At 46.3% G+C, this 23,886-nt stretch overlaps 1 protein-coding gene across 1 annotated transcript; it reads right to left on the bottom strand.

Moving 5' to 3' along the window:
* Positions 1 to 2,654: 2,654 nt before the first annotated feature.
* slc45a2 (solute carrier family 45 member 2) lies at positions 2,655 to 23,639 on the bottom strand. The gene is made up of 7 exons (XM_035392013.1): positions 23,166 to 23,639; positions 17,935 to 18,111; positions 12,879 to 13,243; positions 8,597 to 8,740; positions 6,786 to 6,909; positions 6,046 to 6,251; positions 2,655 to 2,927 (listed from the first exon to the last, which is right to left on the bottom strand). Exons 1-7 carry the CDS (start codon positions 23,614 to 23,616, stop codon positions 2,703 to 2,705), a joined length of 1,692 nt encoding a protein of 563 aa, XP_035247904.1. The 5' UTR covers positions 23,617 to 23,639; the 3' UTR covers positions 2,655 to 2,702.
* Positions 23,640 to 23,886: the final 247 nt, after the last annotated feature.

The following is a 23,886-nucleotide window of genomic DNA, read 5'->3' as shown; positions in this document are numbered from 1 at the left end:
GTGATTGCATGATGGATGGCCAATAGCTGTGAGTGAGTCTGAGGGAGGGGACACATCCACTTCCACTCAGAACAACTGAGAATAAAAACCCCTGCTAGATAACAGCTGGAGAGCCGTAGCATGCTACTGCAACAGAGCCACTGGGAAACGATCACACAGCCATACCACAAGAACACAGTCCCCCCTGCACAGCCTTAACACAGGAACACAGTCCCCCCTGCACAGCCTTAACACAGGAACACAGCCCCCCACCCTGCACAGCCATAACACAGGAACACAGTCTCCCTGCACAGCCATAACACAGGAACACAGCCCCCCACCCTGCACAGCCATAACACAGGAACACAGTCTCCCTGCACAGCCATAACACAGGAACACAGTCCCCCACCCTGCACAGCCATAACACAGGAACACAGCCCCCTGCACAGCCATAACACAGGAACACAGCCCCTCTGCACAGCCTTAACACGGGAACACAGTCCCCCACCCTGCACAGCCATAACACAGGAACACAACCCCCTGCACAGCCATAACACAGGAACACAGCCCCCTGCACAGCCATAACACAGGAACACAGTCCCCCTGCACAGCCATAACACAGGAACACAGCCCCCTGCACAGCCTTAACACAGGAACACAGCCCCCTGCACAGCCATAACACAGGAACACAGCCCCCAGCGCAGCCATAACACAGGGACACAGTCCCCTGCACAGCCATAACACAGGAACACAGCCCCCCTGCACAGCCATAACACAGAGACACAGTCTCCCCCCCCGAACATCCATAACACAGGGACAGTCTCCCCCCCTGCACAGCCATAACACAGGAACACAGCCCCCCTGCACAGCCATAACACATGAACACAGCCCCCTGCACAGCCATAACACAGGAACACAGTCTCCCTGCACAGCCATAACACAGGAACACAGTCCCCTGCACAGCCATAACACAGGAACACAGTCCCCCACCCTGCACAGCCATAACACAGGAACACAGCCACCCTGCACAGCCATAACACGGGAACACAGTCTCCCTGCACAGCCATAACACAGGAACACAGTCCCCTGCACAGCCATAACACAGGAACAGAGCCACCCTGCACAGCCATAACACAGGAACACAGTCTCCCTGCACAGCCATAACACAGGAACACAGTCCCCCTGTACAGCTATAACACAGGGACACAGTCCCCCACCCTGCAAAGTCATGAAACAGGAACACAGATACCTTGCACAGCTATAAAATACCCCCCCCGAAAAAGGTTAAATGATTAAAAATCAATCGGCAGAACAGGGCAAGAAAACTACCTGTACATATTGATCTAAAAGTACATGCATCATCCACAGACTCATTTCTCTGATTGATGGTTAGAAACAAAAACAGAAAAACACCTTCTTCAATCAGTGTGGCAGAGAGGGAGTGTAATGGATGTGCACAAAATGCGAAAATTGCCATTAAAATTATGCTTGTTCTGCCAACTGTCCATTTCCATGGGGTCGTTATACTGCTTCTTTAAAGCCGACCGAAACAGTGATGTAGTGCATAAAATTCTGCAGCTAATGGCAGCCTAAACGCAGAATGAGCTTCTGCTATCTCACCGCTTTACTACCACCCCGCTCGGTTTTATTGGGCGTGTAAGTCATCTTTACAGCTCCAGAGCTGCTATTGGACAGCCTGGTGAAGGATGTCTATCAGAGAATTCACAGGCGACAAAACACATGGTAATTTCTTTTTTTAGTAGCTCTTATGAAAAGTAAAGAAAACTGCATCTTTCGGTTTCATCAAAAGTGGAAAATAGCTATAGCTATAGCTCACTGAGTCAGTCTGCTATAAAAAAAAAAACAAAAAAAACAAATATAAAAACTGCATGGACTCATGCCAAGGACTCCTGTGTTCCTGCAATCTTTTATTCATCTTTATAAAGCAGAGCTGCCTGTAAGATGGAGAGAGACAGTAACCACTCATACAAACACCAGGCTGTTAAGATGGAGAGAGACAGTAACCACTCATACAAGCACCAGGCTGTTAAGATGGAGAGAGACAGTAACCACTCATACAAACACCAGGCTGTTAAGATGGAGAGAGACAGTAACCACTCATACAAACACCAGGCTGTTAAGATGGAGAGAGACAGTAACCACTCATACAAACACCAGGCTGTTAAGATGGAGAGAGACAGTAACCACTCATACAAGCACCAGGCTGTTAAGATGGAGAGAGACAGTAACCACTCATACAAACACCAGTCTGTTAAGATGGAGAGAGACAGTAACCACTCATACAAACACCAGGCTGTTAAGATGGAGAGAGACAGTAACCACTCATACAAACACCAGTCTGTTAAGATGGAGAGAGACAGTAACCACTCATACAAACACGAGTCTGTTAAGATGGAGAGAGACAGTAACCACTCATACAAACACCAGGCTGTTAAGATGGAGAGAGACAGTAACCACTCATACAAACACCAGTCTGTTAAGATGGAGAGAGACAGTAACCACTCATACAAACACCAGGCTGTTCTGGGCAGCACATCTCAGGTTACACACCTGATCTCACAATTCAGATTTCCAGCCCATTCTTCAGTGAATAAGAATTAAAGGTGAATTCTCAGAAGGTGTTGGCACTCTGAAGGAGCCAATGAGGAGTCAGACAGAGAGGGCTGTGGGGAAGGTGTTTATTGGTCGGTCGTTCAGAGGGGTCACTCCACGTGTCTGATGAAGAGGGCGATGAAGAGGCAGCCCATGAGGGCGACGGTGGAGGCGGAGAGCACCACAACGATCACACTGCCCACCATGTTGACCAGGGCGCCCAGCCCCGCCCCCACGATGATCTGAGCCAGCTGCACCATGCAGGTGAGCGCCGCGCAGTCCACACCTGTGCCCCGCCCACTGCCGCCTTCCTCTTCCCTCATCTTCCTCAGGGCCTGGACAGCAGGGGGTGGGGGGAGGTGAGATCACAGGAGGAAAAGACTGGACCTGCCACATCTGCTGCAGACTCTGAGGCAGTGGTTCCTTACCCTGTTCCTGGAGATCTAACATCCTGTAGCTTTTCATTTCACCCCTAATTGGTGGTGTGTAATTGTGATGTTGTTTGTAATGTGGTGTGTGATGTGATTATGTGATGTTGTGTGATTGTGATGTGTGTAATGTGGTGTGTGATGTGATTATGTGATGTTGCGTGATTGTGATGTTGTTTGTAATGTGGTGTGTGATGTGATTATGTGATGTGTGATTGTGACGTTGTGTGTAATGTGGTGTGTGATGTGATTGTGTGATGTCGTGTGATTGTGGTGTGTTTGTAATGTGGTGTGTGATGTGATTGTGTGATGTCGTGTGATTGTGATGTTGTGTGTAATGTGGTTTGATTACTGTATGTGATGTGGTGATATTGTTGTTTACATTACTTACACTAAGCAAATGCTCTTTTCCAGTTCTTGCATTTATACAGCTGGATATATACTGAAGCAATTCAACCTTCAGGTCACAAGCCCAGTTCCCTAACCTTTAACCTATACCACTGCCCCATGATGTGATGTGAATGTGTGATTGTGTGGTGTGATTGATTGTGTGGTGCAGTATGATTGTATGATGTTGTTTGTAATGTGGTGTGTGATGTGATTATGCAGTGTGGTGTAATTGCTTATGTGGTGTGGTGTGATTGTATGAGGTGGTTTGTAATGTGGTGTGTGATGTGATTATGCAGTGTGGTGTAATTGACTATGTGGTGTGGTGTGATTGTATGATGTGGTTTGTAATGTGGTGTGTGATGTGATTGTGCAGTGTGGTATAATTGCTTATGTGGTGTGGTGTGATTGTATGAGGTGGTTTGTAATGTGGTGTGTGATGTGATTGCGTGATGTGGTGTGATGTGATTACGCAGTGTGGTATAATTGCTTATGTGGTGTGGTGTGATTGTATGAGGTTGTTTTCGACTCTTATCTCATTATGGGGTAGCAGGATGGGATTCAGGAAGGGTAAGGATCATCTTGCAAGGAAGCTAAATAGATACTTCATCACTCGCAGTGACTTCAGAACAACAGCTAACCCGAAGCGTGTGAGACAGACTGTGGTGTGGATGCATTACCAATGTTCTGGTGAAGGACTCAGAGAATGTGTCATCTTCACTCGAGTAATACTGAGAAATATGGGCACTACAGTCAATGAAAAGCACTAAGTAAATGGTAAATGGACTGCATTTATATAGCGCTTTTATCCAAAGCGCTTTACAATTGATTCCTCTCATTCACCCATTCACACACACACTCACACTCACACATCAACGGTGAAAGGCTGCCATGCAAGGTACCAATCAGCTCGTTGGGAGCAATTAGGGGTTAGGTGTCTTGCTCAGGGACACTTCGACACGCCTAGGGCAGGGGATTGAACCGACAACCCTCCGACTGCCAGACAACCGCTGTAACCTCCTGTGCTATGTCGCTCAGGAACTAAGACCTTTACATCCAATACACCTGTCCTTAAAGATCCATATTATTAGCATTATGTAACTAAAATTATAAATCAATTAAATACAGCCACATTCATGTACTAACAGGGCATAATTCCATGCATATATTCTCAAACAGTCTCATATATTCTCATACAAATCATATTGTGTGCAGCGCGTAATGTTTGGTTTCCCCGACAACACTGCTATATTAGTTTGGCTGCTCTACCTCTGTGCAGTGATATTTTTAGAACTGTAGGCTGAGAACAGGACAAATGATTGAAATACATTTCACCTTTAGGCTATGTTACATTTTTCACAGACTCTACAGGGACAGCGCTCACAGACTCTACAGAGACAGTGCTCACAGACTCTAAAGGGACAGCGCTCACAGACTCTAAAGGGACAGCGCTCACAGACTCTAAAGGGACAGCGCTCACAGACTCTACAGAGACAGTGCTCACAGACTCTAAAGGGACAGCGCTCACAGGCTCTACAGAGACAGCACTCACAGACTCTACAGGGACAGCGCTCACTGACTCTACAGGGACAGCACTCACAGATTCTAAAAGGACAGCGCTCACAGACTCTACAGGGACAGTGCTCACAGACTCTAAATGGACAGTGCTCACAGACTCTACAGAGACAGAGCTCACAGACTCTACACAGACAGCGCTCACAGGCTCTACAGGCATTCACAGACTCTACACAGACAGCGCTCACAGACTCTACAGGGACAGCGCTCACAGACTAAAGAGACAGCGCTCACAGACTCTACAGGGACAGCGCTCACAGACTCTACAGGGACAGCGCTCACAGACTCTACAGAGACAGTGCTCACAGACTCTAAAGGGACAGTGCTCACAGACTCTAAAGGGACAGCGCTCACAGATTCTAAAGGGACAGCACTCACAGACTCTACAGGGACAGCGCTCACAGACTCTACAGGGACAGCGCTCACAGACTCTAAAGGGACAGTGATCTAGTGCAAAATAACACAGTGCAAACAATAATGGACAATCAACACTGAGTTATCAACACTGGCCAAAATAACACAGCGCAAACTAAAATGACCAATCAACACTGAGTTATCAACACTGAGCAATCGGCATTCAGCGATTCACACTGATCAATAACACGCAACAATGAGCGCTAAGCAATCAATATTCAGCAATCAGCACTATGCTATCAATACTCAACAACCTGAGCACGATTTTGTTATCAGTGATATCCTTCATCTTGATGACTCCATAAAACTACTACTCAAAGTACCCTGCAATTAAATGCACCAACAGCTCAGCAATTAAATGACTGATGTAAGGTAGTATGGTGATAAAAAAAACTATCCAAACAACAATTATTATTATTGCTTGTGATGCTCAGATATGAGTCTGTGCACTTATGAGAACCAACCTCTTCTTCCTTGTGATGCTCAGAGATATGGTCGTGTTTGTGAAAACTGAGATATGGTTGTGTGTTTATGAAAACTGAGATATGGTTGTGTGTTTATGAAAACTGAGATATGGTTGTGTTTATGAAAACTGAGATATGGTTGTGTTTATGAAAACTGAGATATGGTTGTGTTTATGAAAACTGACCTCCTCTTCCTTGTGATACTCAGATATGAGGTTGAACGGGATGGTGTAGAGAGTGCTGGACATCACTCCGAAGACACTGCAGAGGGTCAGGGTGGCGATGATGTTGGGAAACAGGCCAATCAGGCTGGTACCCAGCCCAAAAACAAAGTACCCCACGAAGTACAGCCCCTTAAGCCCGATATATGGGAGGAGGAGGCGCTGGACATCTAGAGTAGAGAGAGGGAGAGAGAGAGACACAGAGAGAGAGAAAGAGAGGGAGGGACAGAAAGAGAGAGAGAGAGAGAGAGAGAGGGAGGGAGAGAAAGAGAGGGAGGGAGAGAGAGAGAGAGAGGGAGAGACAGAGGAGAGAATTAGCAGCATGGACACACAATGGGGTAACTCACAGGGTAGAGTGGGGTAACTCAGGGCAGAGTGGGGTAGCTCACAGGGCAGAGTGGGGTAACTCAGGGCAGAGTGGGGTAACTCAGGGTAAAGTGGGGTAACTCACAGGGCAGAGAGGGGGTAACTCACAGGGCAGAGTGGGGTAGCTCAGGGCAGAGTGGGGTAACTCAGGGTAAAGTGGGGTAACTCACAGGGCAGAGAGGGGGTAACTCAGGGTAAAGTGGGGTAACTCACAGGGCAGAGAGGGGGTAACTCAGGGTAAAGTGGGGTAACTCAGGGCAGAGAGGGGGTAACTCAGGGCAGAGTGGGGTAGCTCAGGGCAGAGTGGGGGTAACTCAGGGTAAAGTGGGGTAACTCACAGGAGTAGAGGGCAGATGACACAGCATTGATGCACAGGCCCCAGCAGCCCACTTCCACTCCTCTCTCGTACGTGCTGTAGGCTGTGGAGTTGTGGTCAGCATACGGGTTCCCCTTGTACACAATCTGAGGAAACACACACAACAGCGGTCAGACAATGTGCGATGGTGCTGCATCATGGGATTCTGGAGGAGCTGCGGGGGTCAGATTGTGGAGGCAGGGAGGCCAGCGAGGAGGAAGATAAAAGCATCTGAATTATGGGCCCAAACTCTCTGCTGGGTGCAGCAGATATTTATTTCACCCAAAGACTGGCCCCCAGGGGAAAACAGAGAAAGCGGGCAGCCATGTTGAGTTAGACTGGCTAAAGAGAGGGAGGGCACTGCACACTAAGAGGAGCCATTTATTCTTCACTCACTATGATTACAAATTGTTATTCTCCAGAACAACAGGAAAAGGGGAAAACAAACTCCAGTCCTGCATGTGCTGGTTTCAGTTCTAACCAGTTATCCGGCCTTTATTTTCTAAATTTCTTAGCACTGTAATTATTTTTGTTTTCTCTGTTCTGTATACACCGAGGTTGGTTCACGCTCATATCAGACCACATTAAAACATTGTCACAAAAGACATGAGCAGTATGCAGCTGCAGCTCATAACTTAATTAAAAAGAAATGTCAGATCGAATAAATTATTGTGCTAATTAAATAACAAAGAGGAGAAGAGGAGCATTCTGGCGTGGATCCTGAACACGCCCCAGCTACGCAGCCACTGTCATGGATTTCAGGCACGGTTTTGCTCAAACAGAATCGTGGCTTTGAGCAGCAGGGTGAGGTTTTTATTTAGCAGAAGCACAGCTTCACTACGATGAAAGATAAGCACCTGACCAACAGGAGCAGAGGTTAGACTGAAATGGCTCTCAGCCTCACTAAACCAATTTATGAGCTTCTGAATGGCAGAGACTGAGCCATGCTTCGGTTAGAGATGCCCCGTACTTTCAGATGCTTTAGTCAGGGATGCCCCGTACTTTCAGATGCTTTAGTCAGGGATGCCCCGTACTTTCAGATGCTTTAGTCAGAGATGCCCCGTACTTTCAGATGCTTTAGTCAGGGATGCCCCGTACTTTCAGATGCTTTAGTCAGGGATGCCCCGTTCCTTTCCTCCGGTGAAGTGGCGTGCTTTTTCATTAACTCCACCGACCTAAAAGCAACGCTCAGCCCCTCCCTGTCCCTTATCACCATGCAACAGTCTCCACCTGCCAATGAATCACGGCGTGCTGGGATGCGTTTGCAAATGTGAAAAATGCAACTCAAAGCCTTGGCAAGAACAGGACCCTCAGTTACAGATAAATCAAAGTGATGGATAGATAGTAAGACAGAGACAGAGCCTATTAACATTCAGAGCCACCATTAGGGAGATGTGGGGCCTGATTCACGAGTCTTTGTTTAAACTCGGTGTTATTCAGCCTGGTTTGACAGCTCTGTCACGCCATGGCTGACGCAGCTGGTCTCAGAGAGAGTAATTGTCTGACAGTCGTCGTTCTGCTCGAGTTTCTCGCCACATGCATAACCACTGGTGGTGCAGCACCTCCAAGCGCAGTTCACTCACTCCAGTCTAACGTCAGCATAAAGCAGAACCTCTAATCTGCATTTTAACGTCTTTAATTAAAACTTTTTATCAGCGTGGAACGAGCGCACGCTGACAGACGCAACTGCACTAATCAGGGTTTTAATTTCCGCCCTGCGTCCCGCGCGTGAATAGAAGGCAGGAAATGAGGGCGTTTCTCCTCCCCGCGCAGGAAGAGGGCGCCGCCACGCACCTGCCCCATGAAGTCCGTGAAGAAGAGCATGTTGCAGAGGAAGGCCGTCCAGCCCAGCAGGTGGCAAACGCAGAGGCAGCGGTAGTGGCTGGGCATGCTGATCATCGCCAGGAGCAACGACTTCAGGGTCATCCGCTTCTGCACCTAAAACACAGCGAGAGGGAGAGAGGGGGAGAGACAGAGAAGTGCTTCTCATGTGACTCTGTGATACTGAATGCGTACTGACGCATGGAAATGCATCTAACTGCCCTGGACCACTGGGACCACCCCTCCAACACCACACCCCCCACACAGCTCACAATAGGCCTGAAGAGAAAAGGTGAAAGGTGAAAGGACCCAGAAAAGGCCACTTCAGCAGCCAGCCCCCAAGACTCATGCAGATTTGTCGTCACCTTGTCTGTGTGCAGTCAGTGCCCCAGACAGCCTGAAAGGGGACCAGTGCGGTCAGTGCCCCAGAGAGGAGACCAGTGCAGTCAGTGCCCCCAGAGAGGAGACCAGTGCGGTCAGTGCCCCAGACAGCCTGAAAGGGGACCAGTGCAGTCAGTGCCCCAGAGAGGAGACCAGTGCGGTCAGTGCCCCAGACAGCCTGAAAGGGGACCAGTGCAGTCAGTGCCCCAGAGAGGAGACCAGTGCGGTCAGTGCCCCAGACAGCCTGAAAGGAGACCAGTGCAGCAGCCTCAGTTTGTGGCTGAGATGGGTGTGGTGATTGATGACGAGGTTAACTCAGATCTACATCACGCTGTGTGAAAAGGGCAAACGCTCACGGAAAAGATCGGCTCTGAATATTTTTAATGAAGATGAGACCAGAGATCTGCTCTCAATATTTGTAATGAGGATGAGACCAAAGATCTGCTCTGAATATTTTTAATGAAGATGAGACCAAAGATTTGTTTTGGTACATTGCCTGCGTCTGGGAATGGCGTTACATGCCGATGGCAGTTTTTACTTTCTTTTTTTTTTTGTTCCCCTGTCATGCTCCAGCTGTAAGGGACAGCTCCACAGCCAAAAAACATTACATTTCAAGGATATTAACAGAAGAAACAAAATTAAACAATAATATAAACGTATGAAAGAATACATTGACGAGAAACACATAAAGTAAATGAACTGTACGCAAAGAGTGTCCCCAACCCACCCCCTCTTACCCCCCCTGCCCCCCTCACACCCCTGTGGGCAACCCCTAATCCAGGCACCCAAATACATGTGTAATGTCAATATGCGTCAAGGTAAATTGCAAATAAAAGAAGGAAAGCTATTATATTAAAAAATACTTAGAATAGGAAAAATAAATACAGAAATTAGATAGAAACTGACAAAAAAATATTGAAGACAGTACATTATGCAAATTGAGTACTGATAGAGATGCAATGATAATGGGGTTGAGAATATGATGGATGTTGCAGTCTAAACATAGCGGGTTTTTTTAAGATCTGAAGAAAATAATTTTTTGTTCTTGCTAATATGGGGGAGATGCCTGATTTCCAGTGTCTGGCTGAAAACAGGCAGTTCCCGTTCGAGCACGTCTGCTGTGCGTGCTGACGGTTTGTTGTGAAAGTGTCAAGCTGCCACGGCTTCGTTTGAATCGTGACAGCTGCTTGAAATTGTTCCCAAAGCCGTGGGATCTAATGAGGCCTCGATCCAAACTGAGGGACTGAGCTGAGCCTGATTCTGTCACCGCAGACCCAATCAGAGATGAGCTGATTATGCACGATGGGAAGATGAAGACCCGTCGATCTCGACTGTCAGATACCGCCGGTCGCAGCAAGGCGACAGTTACAAAGGAACAAAAGCATTTAACGCATGACAGCGTTCACCTGTCATCCACCGTCCTGTAACTAAGCTTGAATTAAACAAGGTTACATCACAGCATACCTGGGGAGCTACAGGAAGGTGAGGAACATAAAGACTAAAACTGACGGCAATCCACATTTTCTATGCTTCTGTTTTTTTTCACTTTTTTGCCATTGTCTTTTTGCTGACTCTGCACTTTTCCCAGGACCCAGCTAAGTTCACCATCTCAGAGGGGTGCTGGCCATCAAAGACCCAAATCCGCCAGACCCCGCCCTGACTGTCTCCACAAAGGAGCTCTTCCTGTAGCCGAGGAGAAAGGGGCGGGAGCTGAACTGGGCTGAAGGACCGAAAGAAACTGCCCCAATCACACAAACATCAACAGTTCTGTTAATCTGAGACAAACTGCCCCAATCACACAAACATCAACAGTTCTGTTACTCTGAGACAAACTGCCCCAATCACACATAATCAATCAGTTGAACCTGCAGCTCTGGTATTTTACAGCCACTAGTAACAATCTGAAGAAGGGCCACAAATTAATACTGAGCTCTTCTTTCAACCAACCTTGGAAACCAGAGAATTAATAAACCACCCTCTCCTCCAAAGCGTGCACTGCCAGGCAAACTGATTCTCCTCTGACTACAGTTTGTACACTCCTCACATCGCAGGCAGGCTGCAGGTGCCTCGCCTGCCAGTAGGGGGCGCTGGTGCGCAGTGAAAGAGACATCCTGCTGACGGTGTTCCTCCCGCCCTGGGCGCTACAGCCAGGCATGCGCGGAGCCTGCGGACATTAGCGCCCATGTGACTGGCGCTATTATTCTCAGAGCATTGCCGTGCGCTCTCCAATGTGTGATATTATCACATAATTAACAGCACAGATGCCACTGATGATAGCAGCAACGAGCTGATTAGGTACAAAGCGCTAGTCATCAAAACGCATTATGGTTCAGTTTAAAGGGAACGTCTCCAAGGTTAAAAATGGACACGCCAAGGTCATCTAGAGCGGAACAATAGTTCTCCTGGATCACTTCGCACAAACAGATGTGATTCATTTTGCACAAACATGCAATCTTAGACACTCAATTAAGGACAAAAGAAATTGTGGCAATTAGAATCTAAAAACAGCAAAAGGGAAAACTGGAGTTTGGCGGTGTGACGTCATCCTCCGCCTAGAAAACAAAAGGAAAATGACAGTTTGGAGATAAAACTTTATTGAGGGATTTATCCAGGCCATTCGTTTCCTTGAACGCCTGCCAATGACAATGAATCACTACCCATTGTTCATGCAATTAATTCTAGGTTACCTTCAAAAGGACATTGTCTGTATTTGCAAAATGCAATCACACAGTTTTACCCAATCATTGCCTCTCGGCTACAATCGAATGGAATTGAACTGAACCTTCATGACACGAGCCGTTGACCGCTGGGACTCTAGGCGACGGTTGGGTTCACATTTTGAGATTACACTTCGAGACATGACCCACATCTGTTTATAGAATGCTAGAATGGATAAGTACAGTATGTGTGAATATGCCTGCCTTGTATTAGTGGGTGTCTGCGCTTTTCTCTGCCTTATGGAGAGCACTGGTAACTCTCCACACGCAGGTGCACAGCTGGCTCTGACCTTTGGTTTCTTAGGGACCAGTGACAGAGGCACACGTGACAGCTTCCTCCTTATCCAAGAGCAAAGCTTCCAGAAGGTTCTGGGGTTGACTGGTTATGAGGGCAGACAGATATGGAGCTGATATCTGTGATGAAGTTCTCTTTGACCCCTGACTGCTTTCTGGACTGTTCATACATTTTGTAACATTCATGTGCGATTATTTGGAAGCATTTAAGCACACATACGCAAAGTGTCTGATCTATACGTTTGTGTGCATCAGTACTAACCAGCTTATAAAAACATGCTGGCATATTACGTATCGCCATCGCTCACCACTGATTACTCTGTGAAAGCATTTGGACACACTGAGCAATCGATAAACCCTGATAAAACCTGCAAGAGGTAGAAAACTGCTGTTATCTCTGAAAAGAAGTTAAAGAACAAGGCTGCATGTTTTTTGTCAGGTAGGGATTTAGCCGACAAGAATCCACATAACTGCACAGCAGTCACATGTAAGCAATGTGTAAAGGGCAGGAGGGTCTACCCCACCCACTGGAATGTGTGTAAAGATCTATGTGTAATCTACTACAATCGGATCCAGTCTAATCTAACATTTATAAGTGCTCAGAATGGAGCCATATAAATGTGCAGTGAGCATGCTCATGCAACACAAACTGCATATCTGTGCAGTGAGCATGCTCATGCAACCCAAGCTGCATAACTGTGCAGTGAGCATGCTCATGCAACCCAAACAGCATAACTGTGTAGTGAGCATGCTCATGGAACCCAAACAGCATAACTGTGCAGTGAGCATGCTCATGGAACTTAAACTGCATATCTGTGCAGTGAACACACTGAATGCATGTGCAGCCCATGGCAGTGACTGACCTCCTTGTTGGGCTGCTTGGCGCTGGAGGTGACGGAGTTGGCTTCACCCAGGGCGGAGAAGGAGCGGGTTCTGAACTCCGGTTCTGGGGCAGGCTCTTTGGGGACCGTCCCGTACCCGCTGCTCTGGTTCCCCAGGAGCAGCACCGTGTCGGAGGGGCGGGGCTCCAGGGCCCCGCCCCTCTCCAGGGCCCCGCCCTTCTCCAGCGGCGTCTCCGGGATGCTGAACAGGTGCAGGCACAGGAAGCATCCCCAGGTGAGGGCCGAGAAGAAGAAGATCACCTGGTACTCCGAGCCCAGCAGTACCCCCAGAGCGGAGTGACCCCAGTCCATCGCCCCGACCAGGTACCCACAGGCTCCTCCCAGACCTGTGACACGCCACACACACACAGGGGTAGTGAAAGGCGCTATATAAATACATTCTGATTTGACTTGATTTGAAATAGTCTGGGATCGGGGCTCGTAACGCAGCGGGTTAAGGTTTGATTCCCAGATGAAGGGAAGGGAACTGCTGTTGTAAATGTATAACATGCATGTCAATGTGTATAATAAGTGTGTAAAATGTGCGTGAAGATGTGCATAATGTGTGTGTAAATGTTCAAATATTCAGGTAAATATTCAGGGTATGGTACAGTATGGTACATTGGCCTGCATCAATCCATATCCTTTAAGGGGTTAATTCACAGATAAATCATATTTTCATATTTTTTGTGAGTTGATATTTCTTTCCATCAACCCACAAAATATTTAAATAGATCATTAGGGGCGACATAGCTCAGGAGGTAAAAGCGGTTGTCTGGCAGTCGGAGGGTTGCCGGTTCGATCCCCGCCCTGGGCATGTCGAAGTGTCCCTGAGCAAGACATCTAACCCCTAACTGCTCTGGTGAATGAGAGGCATCAACTGGATAAAAGCGCTATATAAATGCAGTCCATTTACCATTTACCATTACACACGCCATGCATCTGTTCTAGATATTGTATCAATAAGAGCTGAGACAGCCGGCACCATGCGCCAGGCCAGCTCGGCGATGTGGAGCTGAGCGGTACTGTTCTATTCTGAGTGTTCTAATCTCTTCTGCAGCCTGTTCAGACCGCTGGAATGTAAACATGCGGTCTGCTGACATTCTCACACAGGTTTCTGGGGATTGTGAAAAGATCCACATCCACATGTACATTTCAACATTTCACTGAATTTAAGTAAAGATAGACAGTCATTTGTTTCTGTTTTTCTTGTCCTCAGACTGCACTGCGTGCTTTTTGCAGTGTCATGAACAGGAGAGTGCAAAATGCAAAACCGGGGAGGCTGAAGTCGCAGGAATATGCTTGCTGTAATTACAGTAATATACTGGCCCGTGCATCCACTTCCTTTTATTAATCACCAAGTCATGCTTACTTCCCAAGAGCATATCTCAAACTACAAATCCCAGCATTCCATCTGTTGCAGCGCTGTCACACACAGGACGCTTCCGGAATGTTCATAAAGCGGCAGAACAGGGCAGCGTGCCACACAGCTCAGCATTCTGAATGGCTCATTCTGTGATGCTGCTGTGAGTAATTCCGTTAGAGACTGCCTAGAGGTGCACTGGAAGAGGAATGCAGTATTCAACCATTTCCAAAACAATGAAATCAGAAGGCTACCCATTAAATAAGTACTATTGCTTTCTACCACATTTTAATCTAACTGTACAGTTATTAAATTCCACGACATTATTTGAACCCCTGCAGTTGCACCCTGCCCATTCTGGGGCCAGAGTGGAATTATCTACATTCATTTCGGGCTTTTACTGTGAAATTGGTAAAATGGTCACATGACACACCATTTGAAAGTGTTAAAACTCACGGTTCTCTCTCTATGCACCATGGTTTTACCATGCCAGTGTTCTCACGGCAGCAGTTCCTTATTTTGTAACAGGTGGGGTGGCAGAGCAAGCTTGGGGGTCCTCACCTTCTTTTATTTTTCAAAATCCACAGACGACACACATCACAATAAACTTCACATGCTTGTCATGGAAAGAATCTGGTGAACAAAATCCAATGTCATTTTTAGTCCCAAAAACAGCAGACTAACTCAGAGAAGCCTTGATAGAATGTCCAGTCTTTAACTTAGAAATTCTCTGGAGGAAATATCATTGTTTTCTGTTTCGCTGATGCATACATGCCAAACGTATTGTGTGTAAAATAATGTTGTTATCTTTGGTTTGTATAGATTCTCTGGAACAAAATAAGCTTCTCTGAACAATACTGACCAAGCAGTCCCTCAAAATAGCCAATGGGACTCGCAAGGACTCAACATTGACAGCATAACTTCTGCCCAGTACATTGCCAGCCAGTGGAAAGCTATTACAGTGACAACCTGGAGAAATGTTAGATTATGAAATGTTAGATTATGAAATGTTAGATTATGAAATGACATGTATAACCTGTATTGGTTGTTTGGCACCCATAAAAGGTCATGCATTGATTCTCCTGCTGGTCTCAAGTATGTTGAGACTATGGCGACAAAGGTTGTTTTACAACAGAAATTTATATTGCAATGGCTAAAGAGAAGACTGCATTTGGAGCCCTTGGAAAAAATCAGTCGCCTGAGTGAATATTTCCAAGGAGAATGGTGAAAAAATCCACAGCAGAGGGCATGCTCAGAGAAGGACTTTTTATTTTGGCGAGCATCTCAATACATTCTCAAAATATATTTATTATTATCAGTACTCTCATAAATAAAAAGTAGGCATACAGAATAACAATTTTAAAAATTGTAGAATATTGATAATTGAGAATATTTTGACCTGTTGTTGGGGATGGGTTATTTGATGAAAGCTTCAATTAATGGACCTCAATCAATGGATTAGTAAACTAGACAGTTGTCTTTATTTTCTACAATCTTCCAGAAGTGATGCTGCCAGAGGTTGCAAGTGGGTGGTAGAGTGGGGGGAAGAGAAGTATAAGGAGAAGGAAGAGGAGGGTGACAGACAGTCAGAAAGCCAGCTACTTTTAAGCATACATCTGCCACAAGCATACAGTATACAATATATAGAATTTTACACCTCTGAAGACCCATAATATCATTTGGTTGCCATGTCCTTTTGGAGTCTCCAAATTGCCTTTTTGGAAACCTTCCGAGACAGAGCTCAGACAAAACACTGCAGCGTGCTCATTTTTGGTGGCATTGTCATCAAAATTGAAACAGGATTTTTCCAGCATCGTGGCTACATTGTGTTTCTAAGCCCACCAGACTCAGCCACAAGCATCTGTATCCACTCAACAGAGATCTTTCAGGTGAGAAGAAAATACCAGTGTTTCACCTTATGTGACTTTGTTTCAACAATATCTAGAGTAATTCTGACTTTTGGAAAACCAGCTCCCGAGGGTTACCTTGGAGAAGAGGCCAGGATTACGGCAGCAGTTTTAGGGGTTCAATAGTACCCATTTTATTCTGGGTATGTCATTCTCATGAATGGCGTGGGTGCCATGCAATAGACTGGCGACCTGTCCAGGGTGTATTCCTGCCTCTCGCCCAATGCATGCTGGGACAGGCTCCAGCACCCCCGCGACCCTGCCCAGGATAAGCCAGTATAGATAACGGATGGATGGATGGACTTTCAGGCTTGTGTTAAAAAGGGGTCAGGAGTTCATATGTGTGACACTTTTTTATTAAATCTTATTTACTGCATTCTTTTAAAGAAGCCCAGCCTTAATACAGATCTTACCCAGCACATGGCTACTGATGTTACATAACAAAGTATATATATATATATAACTCAAAAGCTGTGTGTAAGTGTACAAGTGCACATTTCTTCCAAGGCAAAAACTATACTATGTCTGTGTTAAAGTCACCAAATGCTATTATGATTTCTAGGTTAATTAAAAATGATTACAAAAAGCTGATAAAGACTGTATGTTTGAAAATAAAGATCAGAAAAGGCTCTTTTCTTGGAGTATCACACACAGATGCATATCCCTGAAAACACTGATTTACACAACTGGAATTGTGTACCATATCTAACCACACACCGCTTTTTATCCATATAACTTGTACGGATGTCTTCAACAAGGTTTGAATGGGTAGTTTGTTTTTTCTTCAGATTTATATATATATATATATATATATATATATATATATATATATATACATATATGTATTATGCATGTCTTTCATTAAGTTCTCAAATGATTTTCCTTTCCCAGCACTTCTATTTTCTGTTCTGTCGTTCTTTGCATTTAGTGGCCCTTCAGTAGTGAGCTTTCACTCAATCGGACGAGATTTAGAAAATGACATCCTCTATAAGAGGCGATAGAGATACTGGTGTTAGGAAAAGGTCTGTGGAAGCAGAGTGGATTGTGGAAAACACCTGCCCAAGCAGACAGGGCACCATTTAATCCTGACAGGAATGTGTGGTATGCACTGCATCAAAGCAGCAGTGAGAATAACTTTGGGGAGGGAGGAAGATTCGAATCACGCGCTCTATACCTCACTGTTCAATCACATGACTGCAGCACATGACACGTGAAGGAGCTGGATTAGCTTTCAGCTCCACCCAGACCCTGTGCCTACTGCACCACCCAGACCCTGAGACCCTGTGCACCACCCAGACCCTGTGCCTACTGTGCCACCCAGACCCTGTGCGCCACACAGACCCTGTGCCTACTGTGCCACCCAAACCCTGTGCGCCACACAGACCCTGTGCCCACTGCGCCACACAGACCCTGTGCGCCACACAGACCCTGTGCCTACTGTGCCACCCAAACCCTGTGCGCCACACAGACCCTGTGCCCACTGCGCCACACAGACCCTGTGCGCCACACAGACCCTGTGTCCACTGCGCCACCCAGACCCTGTGCCCACTGCTCAGTGACACACTGCACTACATCTTCATGTTCATAAACAACATGCCAATGTGCAGGAAATAACTTTTTCAGAATTCTGCATGACTGCTAAACTCTCTGCACAGCTAAATTACTCACTGAGACTTTCCCCAGTGTGCTGCCAGTCTGACACATTCATGTAAAACTCAGAGATGATGATGTGGCTGCTGGATTTGGGCCTTCAGGCCACCGTACTTACCCGTCAGGAGGGCGTGGTAGTGCAGACCTCTCTCTTTGTCCTGGTGTGAGCAGACGTCGAAGAGGTAGGCCTTCACCGGCCCGTCGATGAAGTCCGCCGCAAAGTCAAACAGAACCACCCCGCACATCACCACCACGATGGCCCAGGTCCTCTTCAAGTTCCTCTCTGTTACTATGGCTACAACAAGGGGGGAGCATCAGAGGACAGGATCTGCTAACTAAACTTTCCACAGACGAGCTAAAATTCAACGGTACAATCGAACCTTTGTGACAGAAAACTCCAATGAGGCATGAAGCCTTCGTGGTTTTATGATGAAAGACACCACATGACTGCAGAATGAAAATGTTGTGGTTTGAAGAATGAAGAGATTTAGCACCTGACTTATACAGACATTTTAGTACATAGAAAAACTAATAACACAACCGATGACTGGGGCCAGACAAATACCATGACCTTACCATGACAAATACCATATTGGTCATGTTATTGGTTTTGCAGGCAGAAAAGGTCTTAAATTAGGACATTAATGATTTCCTAAAACATATTCAGTACACAATGCCTGTGATGTGACAGGGATGGGATATCGCACACTTCTGCAGTCCCTGCCATACCCCTCCTCCAATAAGGAAGACAGATTACTGCTGAAGATAGATTGCTGTCACAGGACAGATGCACCATTTCCATGTTACAGCTGAATCAATATGTTTCACAAAGGAGTGTGACAGATGTACTGCTTTAGGGATCTGGATGAAAGAGCACTTCAAAGCTATTGGTGGAGCAGTGAACACAAGGGGCTTGCCTTACAGTAGTGCCTAGTACAGAGACCAGAGTGTATACTATGCATTAGTGCCCAGTACAGACCAGTGACCTGAAACAGGGTGTACTATGCAGTCATGCCCAGTACAGACCAGTGACCTGAAACAGGGTGTACTATGCAGTCATGCCCAGTACAGACCAGTGACCTGAAACAGTGTATACTATGCAGTCATGCCCAGTACAGACCAGTGACCTGAAACAGTGTATACTATGCAGTCATGCCCAGTACAGACTAGTGACTTGAAACAGGGTGTACTATGCAGTCGTGCCCAGAATAGGGACCTGAAACAGTGTATACTATGCAGTCGTGCCCAGTACAGACCAGTGACTTGAAACAGTGCATAATATGCAGTCATGCCCAGTACAGACCAGTGACTTGAAACAGTGTATACTATGCAGTCATGCCCAGTACAGACCAGTGACCTGAAACAGGGTGTACTATGCAGTCATGCCCAGTACAGACCAGTGACTTGAAACAGTGTATACTATGCAGTCGTGCCCAGTACAGACCAGTGACTTGAAACAGTGTATACTATGCAGTCGTGCCCAGTACAGACCAGTGACTTGAAACAGTGTATACTATGCAGTCATGCCCAGTACAGACCAGTGACCTGAAACAGGGTGTACTATGCAGTCATGCCCAGTACAGACCAGTGACCTGAAACAGGGTGTACTATGCAGTCATGCCCAGTACAGACCAGTGACCTGAAACAGTGTATACTATGCAGTCATGCCCAGTACAGACCAGTGACCTGAAACAGTGTATACTATGCAGTCATGCCCAGTACAGACTAGTGACTTGAAACAGGGTGTACTATGCAGTCGTGCCCAGAATAGGGACCTGAAACAGTGTATACTATGCAGTCGTGCCCAGTACAGACCAGTGACTTGAAACAGTGCATACTATGCAGTCATGCCCAGTACAGACCAGTGACTTGAAACAGTGTATACTATGCAGTCGTGCCCAGTACAGACCAGTGACTTGAAACAGTGTGTACTATGCAGGAGTACTCAGTACAGACCAGTGACCTGAAACAGTGTATACTATGCAGGAGTACTCAGTACAGACCAGTGACCTGAAACAGTGTGTACTATGCAGTAGTACTCAGTACAGACCAGTGACCTGAAACAGTGTATACTATGCAGTAGTACTCAGTACAGACCAGTGACCTGAAACAGTGTGTACTATGCAGTAGTACTCAGTACAGACCAGTGACCTGAAACAGTGTGTACTATGCAGTCGTGCCCAGTACAGACCAGTGACCTGAAACAGTGTATACTATGCAGTAGTACTCAGTACAGACCAGTGACCTGAAACAGTGTGTACTATGCAGTAGTAAGCACCAGACCTGTAACTACAGCACAGAAGTACTTTCTGAAGTGAATGATGATAGTACACGTTAGTTAAGACTTTAAATCGGTAGTTCCTCAGTCTCTCCTCAGATACCCCCAGCCAGATACAGGTACACTACATGGCCAAAAGTATGTGGACCTAGATTAGTTGTATCAGGAGATCTCGAGATGGAGCACATCAGATACCTGGATCTGTCTGGGACTACCTGAGGCAGGTTAGGGAACAAGTGCTTTAATGCTTTCTGATCGGCAGCAGGGAGCTGCAGCACTATTTAAAACCAGTAGGGCACTGAAAGGTCATACAACGCATTAAAATCGGTTAATGCAATGTGACATCTGTCTTCTGGAATAGCAGATGTCCAGATGTTTGGAGATTATAAATGTGACTCGGAAAAGGTGCGCTTGGTGCAAACAGCACGGACATACACATTAAGCTAAGACAGACTGCGTGGAAAGCATCCATGCGCTGACCGGGGGGGGGGGGGATTTCAGCTGTTTATAAATTGTATTAAAATGTTGTTTCACACTAATAGCCTCTCAATTCTCAGCTCAAATGTAATAAAAATTCAGAAATATGAAATGTCCTCAGGGGCTCAGAAAAGGTTGCAGACAATTATGGTGAATTTAAACAAGATTGTGCAGGGTAGACCATCATTTCAGCATTATTATCTTGGCTAGAAAACAAATCTATACATGTAATACATTCATATATATATATATATATATATATATTATATATTTATTCCTTATTTTAGGAGGAAGCACAAAACAACAATTTCAGTCCCACCTCAACACTACTGTTCAGAGTACGCTGCCAACAGCTCACTCACAATACATACACAGCACAGTATATACCTCTGTGATCTTACTCTGCACTGAGCAGACGCCTCGCCTTTTTAAAATCATATAATCCATTTACACAGCCAGATTTTTACTGAAGCAATTCAAGCAAAGTGCCTTCTGCAAGGGTACAACAGCAGAGACCCACCTGGCAATCGAACCCACAGCTACACTGGTGTCTGCATCATATATGAATAAATATTTCAACAGACCTCCAGAACAAACTAATTTGCCAGTTCAGCTATTCTGCCGTCGGTGTAATTAATTTTCTTTAACGGATGCATTTAACAAGATAAAACTGGATTTTATGAACAGAAAAATCATTATTTACTGGTCAAATATGCATTTTCCTTCAGGACCAATTGTAAGGATCAGAATTTAATTAATCTTGCAGAATAAGTACTTGAGAAATTGTTGTAGAATTGTTGTGTGTTCAGAGGTCCAAAAGAGCACCCCCTACCCCACTAAAGGTTCAAAACAGCACCCTACCCCACTAAAGGTCTGATACAGCAGCCCCTACCCCACTAAAGGTCTAATACAGCACCCCCTACCCCACAAAAGGTCTAATACAGCAGCCCCTACCCCACTAAAGGTCTAATACAGCAGCCCCTACCCCACTAAAGGTCTAATACAGCACCCCCTACCCCACTAAAGGTCTAATACAGCACCCCATACCCCACTAAAGGTTCAAAACATTGCCCCCTCCCCTGCTAAAGGTCCAAAATAGCACCTCCTACCCCAATAAATGTCCAAAACAACACCCCCTACCCAACTAAAGGTCCAAAACAGAGCCCCTGCCCCAAAACAGGGCTCCACACAAACCCACACACTCAATCCTGCTCCATGGAAGTGGAAAAACTTTTTTTCAATTTAGAACTTTTCCATGCAGAATTCATGATGATGATGAGAAGCAGCTGAAATTAATAAGTTATATTGCATTAACTATTAAACAGAATTTTACTGATTCAATGAGCTTTCATCCCCCGGCACTTGGTGCTCCACTAAGTACTTTTAAAAACAAAGGCATCTCAGAGAGCAGGGTCCGTAAGCTGATCTCCTGTTTCAGGCCGCGCAGAAGCGTTGGATCTTAAAGGACAGCCCTGTGTCATGAAACAAAGTGGGCTTGCCCTGTGTCATACCCTTTATCTCAAGGCCTCGGACTTTAGTTCTGTGAAATGGGCCATAAATTCTCTTTACTAATAAGTTAATAAATCAAAGTCTGAAATTGAAGTGTACACACAGAAGGTTATTGGGGCCAGTTTGAGTTGTCCTACCATGTTGCAGAGAACAGTATTATATGAATAATAATAATAATATTTAAATAAAGAAATTACATTAGTTGCAAAGTCAAGACAATTAAAAGGAAGAAAGACAATAATGAAGTCAAACAGAAACAAAATATATGTAGAAATAAAAAGTGAAAAGACGAACAGCAGTGGTTACAGCAGTGTTTTTAAAAGAGGGCACAGAGGGAGCCATTTTGATCTCTGTGGGAAGGTTGTTATTAGGCCAGAGCACAGTTCCCATGGGCAACACTTTTCACCTGTGAAAGGATCAAAGCAACCTCAATACGCCCTGACTCAACTTAAAAATCTATGTGCAACACGTCTCACATGTGGGTCCTGTACCTCAGCTCACAGCTGCAAGCCTTCAAGCATCAGAACAGCATTTAGGTGGATGCTTTAAACGTACGTTCCAAACATGTACTGGAGCATGACACCTCGTTAGATTACATTATATTATACATAATAATATATAATATAATATAACGCAGGCTTTTATCCAGAGCAACTTACACCACTTCTTACACAGAATTTACATTGCATAAATTTTATACTGCTGGATATATACTGAAGCAATGCAGGTTAAGCACCTTGCTCAACGGCAGTGTCTTACACGGGTATTGAACCTGTGACCTTGCGGTTACAAGACCAACTCCTTACCCATTATACTACACTGCCGCCCACTTCAAATACACACGCACACGCACACACACAGTCACACAGTCACACACATGTACACACACGCTGACACACACATACACATATACACATGCTCACACACACATACACACACTCACACACACGAACACACACACACGCACAGTCACACACACACACACGCTGACACACACACACACACACACACACACACACACACACTCACACACACACACACGCTCACACAAACACAAACACACACACAGGTGTGTGAGAGCTCACCTGACACCACGGCGTCTCCGTTGAGGAAGAGTGTGAGCCCGGCCAGCATCAGGACCCCGAGGGCCAGGATGTAGGGGCGGCGGCGGCCCCAGGGCGAGGCGCAGTGGTCGCTGGTGGAGCCGATGACGGGCTGCAGGACGAAGCCCAGCACGGGGCTGATCAGCCACACCAGGCTGTACAGGCTGCGCGGCAGCCCCACGCTCAGCAGCACCGGCGTGACGAAGGCCGCCTCCACCGCGTAGCAGAACTCGCGGCCAAACATCACCGTGCTGTGCATCACCAGCTGCCGCCGCGAGCGCCGGGCCGGCTCCACCGCGCCGAACACCGCCCACTCCGCGCTGGACAGGCACTCCTTCGGCCCGCAGTCGCCCGAGCAGCTCCCCCCCAGCGCCCTGACGTCCGCCCCCGCGGCCGGGATCCGACAGAGCTCCTCCTCCGTCAGCAGCGTCATGGCGACAGGTTTAAACGAGCCGCAGAAGCAGCTGGTCCAGGGACAGTCCCAAACACCAAAACTCAGCCCCAAACACCCAAACACAGCTACAAACACCCAAACACAGGCTCAAACACCCAAACACAGCCCCAAACACAGCCTCAAACACCCAAACACAGGCTCAAACACCCAAACACAGGCTCAAACACCCAAACACAGCCCCAAACACAGCCTCAAACACCAAAACACAGCCCCAAACACCCAAACACAGGCTCAAACACCCAAACACAG

Source organism: Anguilla anguilla, chromosome 14 (assembly GCF_013347855.1).
Source record: "Anguilla anguilla isolate fAngAng1 chromosome 14, fAngAng1.pri, whole genome shotgun sequence".
Taxonomy (NCBI): Eukaryota; Metazoa; Chordata; class Actinopteri; order Anguilliformes; family Anguillidae; genus Anguilla; species Anguilla anguilla.
The sequence above is the reverse complement of the archived record's forward strand: the minus strand, read 5'-3'. Positions and strand labels throughout refer to the sequence as shown.